General features: G+C 36.8%; 1 protein-coding gene across 1 annotated transcript; it reads left to right on the top strand.

The window, feature by feature from the left end:
* The first annotated feature begins 5,842 nt into the window (after positions 1-5,842).
* LOC136247220 (uncharacterized) lies at positions 5,843-8,717 on the top strand. Its single transcript, XM_066038857.1, has 2 exons — positions 5,843-7,850; positions 7,924-8,717. Exons 1-2 carry the CDS (start codon positions 7,782-7,784, stop codon positions 8,524-8,526), a joined length of 672 nt encoding a protein of 223 aa, XP_065894929.1. The 5' UTR covers positions 5,843-7,781; the 3' UTR covers positions 8,527-8,717.
* Positions 8,718-13,831: the final 5,114 nt, after the last annotated feature.

Below are 13,831 nucleotides of genomic sequence, written 5' to 3'. Positions count from 1 at the left end.
AAATAAAATAATAAATTAGCCGGTAATCACACCTTGACTACATAACTTGCCCATTCAATTGTTTAAAAATAGAAATCTTGACGTAAAACAACTGTATGATCCCTAAAGTACAACTATAAGTGAGGTTATCTTCGTCAGGAATCGTAAAATAAAATTTAATTGCGTTAAAGAAATTAAGCTCGCGTGATTTCTGCCATTTCAACACTTGACAATTCGCGTGATTTCTGCCATTTCAACACTTGATGTCTTATGCAGTGCTACGACAACTGTGATTTTATCCCTCAATACAAATATTACCTGCCCAGTAATAATAAACAAATAAATGTAAGCAGTGTATCATTACTGACCACACCCAAGCCTAGTCACATGAGCCTGATTGAATAGGCTTAGTGCGTTTATAGCTGAATTGCAGCGACGATAACTTCGCTATTAGTTATACTTTATGGATCATACAGTTGTTTTACACCGAGATATCTATTTTTAAACAGTTTAGTGGATAAGTTATATATGTAGTGTAGCTTACCCCTAACAGTGGCGGATTTAGGGGGGGGTTTCAAGGTTTCCACGGAAACCCCCTTTGAAAAATGATTGCGTAACAATTAAATGTTTTAATTATTGCGGTGTGCGCCTCGATCGAGATACTCTAATAGAGTAGTCACAGTAGCTATTAAAGTAGTGTGTAGGAAGTTATTTAAGGTATTTTATGTACTATCAATACGTTGTGACCTTTTTTTTTGTTTTTTTTTTTTTGGTCTGACCTTACCAAACCAGACCATGCAGTGCAAACTTTTGTGTATCTCACGTCAGTGTATATCTCCACCTTCTAAACTGGAAACCCCCTTTATAAATTCCTAGATCCGCCACTGCCTAACATATTCAAACTTATACACAGTACCCTCCGTGGTCACTCTTACAAGCTTTCTCAGCCAGCAACCAGAGTTGACTCCGACAAATTCTCATTTTTCCATCAACTATTACTATGTGGAACAGTTTACCATCATCGGTGGTTAAAGCTGAATCTTTTAATCAATTTAAGAATGGAGTGGATATTCGCACGGTCACGTACTAATAGCTTCGTGCTATTCGCCCGGCAGTCACGTGATGTTATTATTTTACGGATAGTACACGGTTCATTCATCTCCGAAACTACACGTGGTTTTAAGCGGGATTTTTCTTTCTAGACCTTTCTCTATGGTCTTTCGTTACATGCCCGATGTTTTGTATAGGAGACGAGTTCGAGAGTTACGATGATCTTAAGGAGACAGTCTTTACCTTTGAAAGAACGGAATTCGTCCAATTAAACGTTCAACGATCAACATCGATCAAGATCAATAGATTCAGCTGCAAAACGTGCACCATCGAAGGTATACAATGAAGATTTGAGGTATAGAGAAATAGATTTTCTTTGTGCACACGGAGGAAAATGTTCGGACTGCATTTAAGGCTGAACGACCGTGGGGGATACAGGGAGAGGGCCAAGGTAGCATACCAAGATCGAGATATTCTAATAGAGCAGTCACTCTAATAAAGCTGTCATAGTATTAGAACAGTGTGTAGCGAGCTTTTTAAGGATTTTTATGTTCTTTTTCATGCAGTGATAAATGCATAGTTGCATGTTAGGGTGGGAAGCTATATTGTCAGCAGGCTGTGACCTTTTTCAGTGGTCTCACCTTATCAAACCAGACAATGTAGCATGCCATTTTGACCCCCTTTCCAAAAGTCTGCATGGTTCCGCCCCTGGTGTGTGTCACTTTTGCTATCACATTATAGGCTCAATTGTCTTGACATTGTGATTTGACAATTAATGCCCAGTGAATCCTGGTGCTGCTGACTCTTGCTTGTCAGGTATTACAGAACATTTTTCCAATTTTAGAATCGAATTCTGTCCATTGTCATGCTTCCTCAGAGTTGTAGACCCCCTAGCCACAGTTCAATAACTAAACAAGGGGATGCTACTTGTTCTACTGGAAAAACAATGAAAGTGATGTATGTGATGGAATTAAGGTAAAATTCAGCATGTCTATGCTTGTATGCTACTGAATGATAAATTTCTTTGTTACGTAGGATGGCATCACTCTTGCGTTCGCATCACTTTGGAAGAGGCCAAGAGAATGAATGATGTTGGAGAATGTGGTTTTGTAACTATAAGGGATGCGAGGATGCATTTGGCAACTCGGACTGCATGACTCCTATTGGATTATTTTTATCTAATCAATCTACTACTTTACAGTGTGTGGTATTTTGTAAATCTCTACTTATTACCATATGAGTTTATATACTGTGACTAACTGATTATGAACTTCATGACAGCATGCATTTTACCATTCATGCAGTTGGGTAGCTATCTAACACAGAGACATGCTTGTATGTTTTACAATGATGGCTATAATATGTAAGTACATAACCCACAGCTAGCAGTCCATAGCAGAGAAAATGCATGTGCATGCATGGTGTATCCTTGGACTCACACGACCAAATTTGGTGATGTATCCATTATACTTCCCGCATGCACGTACACACCCAGAAGATGTATGCCATAGTAAAATATCTATATGTGTACACACATGCCAACTGCATCTCTTAGTAATCCTATCAATGTTAGGCCCCTACCCCCCCCCCAGTACGGGCCATGTGGGGACAAGGTGGGGATTTGACACCCTGCAAGAGCAATAACCCCACTACTGGGGCCTAAATGTTTGTCTAATCCCCTACCTACCCCCTATATTCCCCGAGGTATTCCCCCACTCCATGATCAGTTCTGCCATGCCTGCAGACAATACACGTTAAGGTTTGGCTACGGGTCAACGTCACGTGATTTAACTAAATATAGCTAGTGCTGCAAGGTATACAATGAACAATTACTCCTGGAGAAGTAGTGTTACTAACATGCTCACATCACTTAATTGGCCCTCTCTAGAATCACGACGTAAATTTTGCAAACCATGTTTTATAAGATAATCAATTGTCAAATGGAAGTTCCATCTATCTCACTAACATCAATGTCATCAGTTACCAGTGTAGTCTGGCGCCGCCGACCCTATTTAGGCGCTTATACAAGTGCCTAAATAGGGTCAGCGGCACCAGACTATTACTAGAGGTCATTCACAACGTTTCAGAATCCCACAAGCAAGAATCAACTCGTACTTATTTTCCTTTTTACCATTCACTATTAAATTATGGAACACTTTGCCAGAAGATGTGGTCAATCAGCCATCTATAAGGCCATTTCAAATAAATTCTGTTTCCCGTCCACCGCCCGCATCTGGTTACTGCCAGCACTAAATATTTCATTATTCCATTATTTTCCGGTTATTCTTGCATACTAATAGGCTCAGTAAAAGCTATCTTGAAACAGTGTCAGCAGTGCTATCATGTCAGCACAGACTTCGCGTTTGTGTTATTTTTGCAACTTACAAAGGAAGGAACAAGCTTAAGCATGCTTTTTTATTATTTATTTATTTTAATACTTTTTAATGCAGTTCAGGACTGCATTAAAGGTCAGTGGGTAATAGATACCCACTGCCAAAGAAACATACATACAATACAGTGCAGTAACTAATAATTACAACTGTTAGTTACTTATAATTACAATAGATAGCTAGAGATTGTTAAAATTGGTAGAAATTGGCGCTCTAGAGCAGCGGTGGCAAGGGCACAAAAGGTGAAATGTACAAGGTGAAATGTAAAGGTACAAAAGGTGTAATGTAAAGGCACAAATGTAAATGTAAAGGCACAAATGTAAATGTACAAGGTGAAATGTAAAGGCACAAAAGGTGAAATGTAAAGGTATTATTTGCCTGGCACAGCCATTATTTTGGCTGTGCCAGGCAAATAATGGCTTGAAAAGCTAGCCAATCTTATAATGAAATAATGGAAATGGACAGCCCGCCCGCATGCGAATATGCCAGTGTCCAGGACGGGAAACAGAGAATTTATTTGGAGTGGCCTAAACTGTTTTAAGGACGTTTTGTTAAACCATCTGAATTTACTTTGATTTTGTTTTGTATCTGTGTGTTATACTCCTTGATGGAGTCCTACACAGTAATAAATAAATAAAGCTACACAATTCGATTGTTATTAAAAAATGCTTGTATCAAAAGCCCCACTACTGGGGGTAACTTTGTAGGTGAACCCCCGTATAAACCCACTATAATCACCCTATGGATCCCGTATTGGGGGTTACAATTGATGGGCGTATAACCGTGCGAATAGCTCTGAACGAGGCTCTGTGCTATTCGCACGGTCACGTACGAATAGTTCAGTGCTATTTGCACGTGACCGTACGAATAGCTCTATGCTATTCACACGTGACCGTGCGAATAGCAACTGCCATTTAAGAACAACATTGTAAATTTGTACATATAATACTCAATCTGAGTTCTGTACTTAACGCAATATAATAATAATAGTGAAGGTGTGATAACCGGCAAATTGTGCCCTATATCACGCTCACTCAGATGGTTACAGAGGTCATAACTTAACCAAGCTTTGTATGTGACTTCTTTGTCGATGGATGATTACTACTGTGGTGGGAAGAAGTTTAGGCTATCAATCATTTTGTGTCCGTTTACGAAAACCCGTTTTTGGAGTCCAAAATCCTGATGCAGCGACAGGAAACCTACCTCACCAATCAAACTAACGATGCTTCTAGGTTAAAGTTTACTCACAGAGGAAGGTTGAACTCCAGCCTTGCGATAAGGATCAAGGTTTCTGAGTTATAGCTCGTAATGTCGGATTTCGCAGACATTCGAGTCGATCGATTTCTACCCCAAGGCAATGGTTCAGGGGCGTATCTAGACCAATTGTAATTCCCTGGCAAACCACTAACCTTGCAAGCAACCAAGTGAGCAACCTGTGGGATGTTCATACGTACACTCATAAAAAATTGTTTTTAGTGCAAAGCATGACTAGCTATTCTGTATAGCTGCTAACTCTATCTGTATGGTGCATGAACATAAGCATCTATACAGCCTATCTAGCTAAATCGCTACTGCATGATTGCTACCTAATCGATTGTGGGATGTATATGGAGTAATTACGTGCAGCACCACAACACACTTAAGAAATTTTGTGTGATAAGTCCTCCTCCAGTCCTCCATTGAAGATGTGACTCACTAAACATGACAATTCATCCACTGACTGGCTCTGCTTCAGTGAACTCAGGTCTACAAAAATGGCGGCCTCAAAGCTGGAAAAAATCCTGGTGATCTACCACTGCGACTAATACAATTGTGTTTTAATAATAGCTCACATCACATATCACACTCCACTCCTAAATCGTACAACACTGACTCCACACCTCCCTTCCCCTTGTGTCACGTTGCATCTCAATAAATCGGGCGCTATTAGAGGACTCTGTTTAGAGCATTATCACGGACCTCGCACCATCAAACAATAATCAGACAATATCCAACTAACAGCCAACTGTGAACACTCGCGCGTCACGTGGAGAACACATGGCGCCATTTTCTGATTTTAACTGAACGCGCATAGCTAATTTGTTTCATATCGCGGCGCACCCCTTTTTGAAGCGAGGGTGCAAGTGTCGATGGCAGGCAGAACCCGAGGTAGAAGCTGCTGGCAAATGGCGTAGAATTAATGGTAATGGGGTGGGGGAGGATTTATGTGTTAAACGCGATATTTTGAGTGGCTGCGTGACCCAACCATTTTCTGATGCCCGGGCAAAGTGAAGTGATGCCTGGGCAAATGCCCGGGTATTCCCGGGTGTAGCTACGCCACTGATGGAATTTATTGCCACTGCAGCTGTATTCAAGTGAGTAACATGTAACAGCAGTTAGCAAATTATTTTGAAGAAGTCGAGTTTTTACATTGGGAACCTTAGTTACACAGGTGTGAAAATTGTGTTTTCTTTCTTCCTGTTAATATACTCACGGTGTAAAGAGTTCTACCATAAACACGTGTAGAGAGTTCAGCTACAACAAGTCAGTCTGTAGAGAATTCAGCTACAAACAAGTTACTGTGTAGAGCGGCAACTTTGACATACTAATTGGATGAAGAAGCATATTGATGAATCAAAATGCTTCAATATTTATATTAAACAATACATTAAAATAAATTTATAAACTCGAGAGAGAATTCAAAAATTCAATCTGTTGATTATTAAGAAATTAAAAAGGTGTATTACTACTGCATGACATTTAAGGCCAATCAATAAGGCATAATCATGTAGCTACTGCAACACACAGAAGAATTGCTAGCGAATCGGTAAAACTTTGCCTGTTAAATCTTTTACACTACTATAGCATCAGATCCAGGAGACATCTCTTCCAAGAATGGTATAAAATTCCCCAGAAATGTGCCCTATTTAACTGGAAAACTGTTTATATATTTTACTTTAAAATGTTTTTATGGTCCAGCATTAATATAAATTATAATTATGCTAATGCAATTTCATTAAATGTTTTTATATGGACAGTATAAATTATTATTATTACTAGTATTCATGTCACATATACACCAATGTGACAAACCCCTGCATGCACAACAAGGTGGTTGAAAGTATGATCAACATTTGATCCCAAATCAAGCCAATATGGAACAGTAGTGACAGATATAAGACAATAGTACCATCATAACTATAGAGGCCACCAGTGTATACAGTAGCTCTCTCCTGCATGTTTTACATGCACATAAATTATACTGTGTACACATCAGTGTGCCATTGCCATACAACTGATGTACCGCCACTTAGCAACATTACTGTAGTATTGTATGTAGCAATACATTATTGGCAACACCAAAGATGGAAATTATCAGCTATGGTGAAGGATGATGCATATGAAATGTAATTTTTTATTTTACATTGTACATGCATGCTGGTGTGAGATGTCTCTGAAGATCACTCAATCAAGAAATGAGGCTATGACAACAAGGTGGTGAAAGTCAGCATAATTGCAAACCAAGCCCCTGTTAAACTACTATACAGCCAACAGTAGCTAAATGCAGTTTATCAGTGGTGCACAGTGATGCTTACACAGTATATATGCATACAAAACACACAGGAGAGAGCTATACATTATTGTAGTAGTATTGTATGCATCAATACCTTGTTGTTCTTAGTACTTGGTTATATAAATATCTAAATATACTGCAAATATTATTTTATTTCCCTCTGCTTGCATTTTAATGTTGCATTTAACACAGGTATAGCAAAAATTGTAATTATTAAATAAAATAACCCCGTGATGTACAATAAGTTGTGATGATTAGAACAACAATGGAGGGTGGAAGCATTTTACGTGCTACTGCACTTGAAAATACTATGCATTTAGTTTTCTAGGCAAAAACTATTTCACACACAATGAACCTAGCATTATATAGCCAAGTGCATATTATATGTGATCAGGTTTGCTAAAGCAGGGTATGTGGACACAAAGTATACCCCGTCGCATATCAAACCATATCTCATGATCACGGTAGAATATCTGCATTCTGTAACTCATACTATGATGCCACTTAAATGATGAATAAAGTCTGAAAATTGCATGGTCATAACATAATAGAATAAATAGTTATAAGTTTCTTGACATAAAAGTACTAGCTGTGCTATAAAAAAGATTTTTATAATGTGACTGATATAGTTAATTAGTCTAGCAGTAATTGGCTTTAAATAACCAAATAGGTATATACATATGGTGTAAGTAAATAATATTATATACTGTAAGAAGCTATAAAAGCAATACACACTGGTCAGGTTTAGTATACTGTGGTCCATTGAATCTGCTTCTAACCTGATCTCTTTGCTACATATACTTTGCAAGATGTTACTGGTGACAGCTGGTGTTGTGTTATTTGTAGTAACTTTTTCATATTCCAAAGCTGATCATGAGGTGAGTGTTAGTTATAACTAAAATAAATGATACAGCTACAAGTGATACAATTATGCATTTTCATTATTTTCAGGCAGTATATTATCATCAACTGATGACCCCTTACTGGTTAAGCAAACATGCTGAAATTTCTGGATCATACACTGTACGTCCTGATTACCTTGAAATCCTTAGTGGCTTCACATATCAACGTGTTATAAGAGTTCAGCTGGTACCACCAAAAACATTGTCTAAGGAAGATGATGTCACCATAACTATTACTGTTGCAATGGATACTACATGGGCTGATTCTAATGATCATGATCCTATTTTTGGAATAAGCGATGGAGAAAATTTGTTTGGTTTCCAAACACCTGACAAAAATTACTACCCTAATGCACCATGCTATGGTTTTCAAGGGAGAAGTACTGATAGGCTAACTAGTGTTTCATCAATTTCTACAGGTACTTCCAGACCAACAGTTGCTAAAAGCTACTCCAGTGAAGTGAAGATGCATATTAAACCAACTGAGAAGTGGGGTTCCTGCCATACAGAACATGATGAAGGGCACATTGCTATAGCTCAATATTCCTATATATATCAACCGGATATCAAAAAAGGTCTGTACTTTGATATGCATCGTGATTCTTCTTCAGAAAGCTATCGCATTGAGTACATCCTTGTTGAAGTCTACTAAGAGTACATCCTTGTTGAAGTCTACTAATGACATTAAACAGTGCACATATTATACTGAACATTTATACAGTACATAGTTTCTGTACAACTAATAGTGTTTTGGTGTAGTGCAGTATATTCCCCTTTCCACTAAACATTCAAATTATATATAAAGTTTTCTGTTCCCATGCTTCACTACATTTTGTGATGTTATCAGTGTTGGTACTGTATTAGCTATGCGGAGTGTGTTTAGTACAGTATAGCGGAATTGTTTTGATGAATTTACAATTAGTTCATCAAATTTTCCTTTCTATAATTTTTGGCTATTCGGAGTTAGCCAGGTGTACAGCCATTAGCTACCACTAAGAGCATATAAGCATATGACTACAATAAAATTTTATATGTCCAAGAATGCAATGACAATAACACAGTCAATGTACACTACTACATTTTACACATAGATCAGACCTAATAATTATTATACACAATAAATTATGCAATTTGGTAGTTTAAATATGAAGCTCAGACACCTTCAAATAAATAATTGATAACATTGGTGAAGATCTTCCTAACTCCTTGTCCACAGAAGTGATTAAATTAATAACAACTGTATATCGACTTCATATTAAGCTGCAGCTGGTATGTAGCTTGATTCTGTATAGGACATGTATCAACACCCAAACATCTGAGCGCAACATTACATCTAAAATTTACCTAGATAAACTGTTTCCTGAAGGAATAATTCCCTGAAGCCTAAAATTTGTAAACATTTCATACTTGTATATTAAAGCTATAGTGATTAATGCAGCAAGTGATTTAACCATGCATATTATTATAGTCTGTAGAGAGCATAGCATAGCCTTTAGTTTGTCACACAACGATATTCATTGTCAACTACTAAGATTTAAGCTATTGGTCTAGCATTTAATAATTTTATCATACCTTTATAATGATCATGACTTGGCATTCATATCATACCAAAAACTGAATGTCTATAGGCTATAGCTAGCTTTAGTATTATGAGAAATCTAGAGCAACAACAATTGGCTATGTACGCACTTGCTTTTGGGAACTGTACACCCAAAAAAATTGGGTGTACATATCAGGCATTTACAGGCAAACCCCTCACCACTACATCACAACTATAAGTTATACTACTTTTCATACTGAGTCACATTCAATCAATGAAAAACAGAAATTCACAAGCAAGCACTGTGGCAGTACACAACTAGGGTACGTACACTCCAGTTACCCTGGCCATTATATCACAAGGATTTTCAGTATATATATACTAGCTATGTGTTTCCATCACAGAAAACATAATGGAGAAACATATTGGATACTGAGAAATTTAAGTGAACGTTTATCTAAATGTGGTCCCTGAAGAAGAATGGCCATCTCTTCCAAGAATAACATATTAAAATCCCCCAAAAATGTGCCATAATTATGGCAAACTGTATATACATTTTTTGCATTTGCTAAAAAGTTTTTCATATAATCCAGCATAAAAATATTAATTATACATAATGCATTGTCATCTAATTGCATTGCTAACAAAATTTTACTATAATGTTTTATATGGGCATTATTATGAAAACAGTGGACTTGGGACAAGGACCCGGGGATTATTTTTATGTGTTGCCATCTAATCACACTACTAACAAAATTATTTACTGGTGACATTTTTCTTTGGTAGGATTTTAATTTTGCTGCTTTAACGCAGGAATATAGCCAAAAATAGTGCTGAGTAAAATTACCTGCTGTAGCAATAAACATAATGCACAAGGGGCCAACAAACCAATCTGTGTACCACACAGGTAACAAGTGGGTAATAGGCTACAGGAGTAAGGACAAGTTCTCAAATAAATTAGCTACATGTGATTTCCACAAGTTTTGCTGACAAACCTACCAAATTACTGATGCGACAAACATGTAAACTAAAGTTGAAATACATGCACATTTGCGGGTTATGTTAGCATCATGCTAGCATGACATGTTATTTGCATACTTATTGTTTTCTGGTTACAAATGCTGTTTCAAATTTAGAGATCTAGCAGTCCAGAAATAAACTTAGAGCTACCTACATATCACTGTAATGATCTCACGCAGATAGAAATTATTGTACTCACTTTTCATTATTAATCATATAATAATATTATTTGTTCTCCATACCGATCATGCATCCTTAATTGAAATATGTAATTAATGAGAAATTCACGGGAAATTACTTTAAATGTTATGACGGCACACTACTCAGGTACACTCTAGCTACCCTGGCCATTCTGTCATACAATATGTGTTACCATTACCCATCCATGCCAGTTTGCAATTATCTTCAGGGGAAGCTCCAGGGGGTTTCTCAAGTTTCCGGAAACGGATCAAGATACTCTAATAAAGCAGTCAATCACTCTAATAAAACAATCACAGTATTCAGAGAGGCAGTTTAGCAAGCTATGTAGGTAATATAAATAAGGATTTTCATATACTGTATCAGTGATATTAATATATAGTTAGTGGAGGGCAGTTATTCTCAGCAGGTAGTTACCATTTTGGTCTTCACCAAAAGTCTAGCTATGCTCCTGATCAGAAACCAGTCATAAAAGATCCCGGAGCTGCTTATGTCAACAGTGATTCAAGCATGTATATACACACACACACTTATATAATAATACAAGTTTGACAAGAGAAAACTTTGACAAATTAATTGGATGACCAAGCATATGCACTGCTTGAAGGTTCTTAGTTTACTAATTTGTTAAGCTACTTTACTGTAGCTGTACCCAGTTATACTGATAGTAAAATATCAGTAACATTAAGTATATGGAACATAATTGTTTTACTAAGTTTTAAACTCTCTGTAAAACATCAGTGAATGTGGTTTACTGAAAAACTACTAAAATAACAAACAATTAACTGTTCCATATACTGGGAATATACCACTCTAGTAAACCAAGAAACTTCAAGCAGTGATGGATGAGTCTAAATGCTTCAGTGTTATTTTGTATTAAACAACATGTGTGTTAAATATGAAAAACTCAAAAATTTGATGAATTACAAGTGAATTGTTAAGACTAACCTTTTGCACTATATAGCATCAGATTCAGGAGACAAACAGAAATATAATATATTAATGATATAATAATTTTTAACTGTTCCAAAAATAATATAAAAATCCCCAACAAATGTAAGGAAAACTGTTCAGACTTTCTTGCTTAAATATTTTTTGGTCCAGTATAAAAATAAATTTTCAAGTTCTAATTATACTAGTGTCAATGCTATAAGCAGTCATATTAATATATCATGCTTATAGCATTCACAGATGCTTTAAGCAGTGGTAATTGGAAATTTTTGAATAATGGAATATTCGGAAATTTTTAAGACTTCAAAATGAGCAAAGATTTGAGATTGCAACAATATCATACAGTATAGTAAGCATCATGGAGGTTAATAAGGTAAGAACATCACCAAAAACCAGCCTCACGTTTCCTCCATAACCGTACATGTCTGGCAATATCTTCAGAGCAACTCCAAGCCCTTCCAATGAGTTACCATGAAATTCAAATATAATATTATATTGAATTTATGCAAACTGACTGATGGACTGCCTGATGCCTTCAGCCAAGCATAACTCCACTATGGATAGGGATATGTACAAGTTTGATTTCTCCACTGTTTGATGTCAAACATGTCAATTTGCCAACCACAGCAGCTACATTATAATATTATATGCATCGTAAACCTAGCTATCTCACTTCTTTCTCCATGTACCACCACATAGGTTTTGTTCACAGTAACATGGGTGAGAAATAGTTGGAACTGATGCAGAATGGCTTCAGTGTTTTATTTTCTGTAATGTGACACAGCATACGAAATTAGACAATGAAAATTTTCAGCAAATTTAACTCTGTAAAAGTTCAGCAAATTTGGTTGAGGACAATACGCTACTTTTGGGGGGTTTACCACCAGGTAATTAAATTCTCCAATAGAAAATTGTATAGAACATGAATTATAAATGTCTCTATGATAATGCTAAAACAAACTCTGGGTGGCATTTTATAGAGCAATTCAAGGGTTTGAACGAATCACCAAAAGTTAGACGGTTGCTTTCACTTGTGGGAATTTATTTTCGAAAAACAACCGGACGTGGAAATTTGTTTTCGAAGAGAAGGGCCTCTTCGAAATATCCGAAAATAAAAACCTTTCGAAAATTACCAGCTATACGGTAGTTTTTTATTCATAAAAACCGATCGCATAATTTTGACACGGGTTGGGTTTTATGTCATATCTCCATGGTCTTTATATCTCGATTCCTTTAAAACCACAAAAAGGCACTCCTATGATGGTTACTCCATCTACATATCAATTTTCAACTGATTCCTCCAAGGGTTTTACCCTGTAGACGTTACAGACCTTCGACCTTATTTTATGCAAATAATCGGTCATAACTCCATGAACGTTCACCGGATTTCTACCAAAGTTGGTACTGAGATCCAGGGCCGCCCAGAGAAATTAAGGGGCCCAGGGCAAAGAGTTAAAGTGGGGCCCCAGAAGAAAGGAGGTTTCCATTCTGAATCACAACTTCACCCAAGCTGTAAGTTGAAGACCAAAAAAAAAAAGTCATGATTTGCTAACAGTGACAATAGTTACCCCTCACCAACCATATCTCCTTATCTATAAGCTTGCTACACTGCTTCTCGGAAGAATACTGTGACTGCTCTATTATATATAGAGAGTATTTAGATCTGACTGCTCTATTACAGTATATCGATCTTTTAACTCTCTCGATCTGCACTTATCTCATGAGCATGAAGTTACTATAATATCCAGAAAGACTTGTGGCTGTCATTTTTGATGGCCCATACTGGAATTATACACTCTCTTTTATTATTCACTCCTAGTTTCGTGAATTTACTTGTGCTGAAATTAACTTAGTGTAATGGGCTGGGATGCCCCCATTATGGGACAAGGACTGGACCACACGGTTCTTCACTATTTTCTTATTAATGCATACTACTCAACTTTATGCATGCGTACACATACACACTAATACACAGTATCCAGTCCACTACTCTGTTACATTAGCAAACTGTACATTTGTTGTACGGTAAATCCCTATAGGTATCATTTTTACACCATTAATAAAGTAGCATTTATATATTCCATAGAGACAGCTTTGGAAGTTGCAGCACTTTGTTACGAACTCTGTGGAACTGATATATTGGTGTATATACATTTTAAAATTTGTTGACGATCATCATATTCATATTAACAGGCACATGCCTTTTTTTCCTTGTAATTATACAACCAAGTACTAAAGATAATACGAA

This window comes from Dysidea avara, chromosome 2 (genome assembly GCF_963678975.1).
Source record: "Dysidea avara chromosome 2, odDysAvar1.4, whole genome shotgun sequence".
Lineage (NCBI taxonomy): Eukaryota > Metazoa > Porifera > Demospongiae > Dictyoceratida > Dysideidae > Dysidea > Dysidea avara.
Note: the sequence above shows the minus strand (reverse complement) of the source record. Positions and strands in the feature narration are given on the sequence as shown.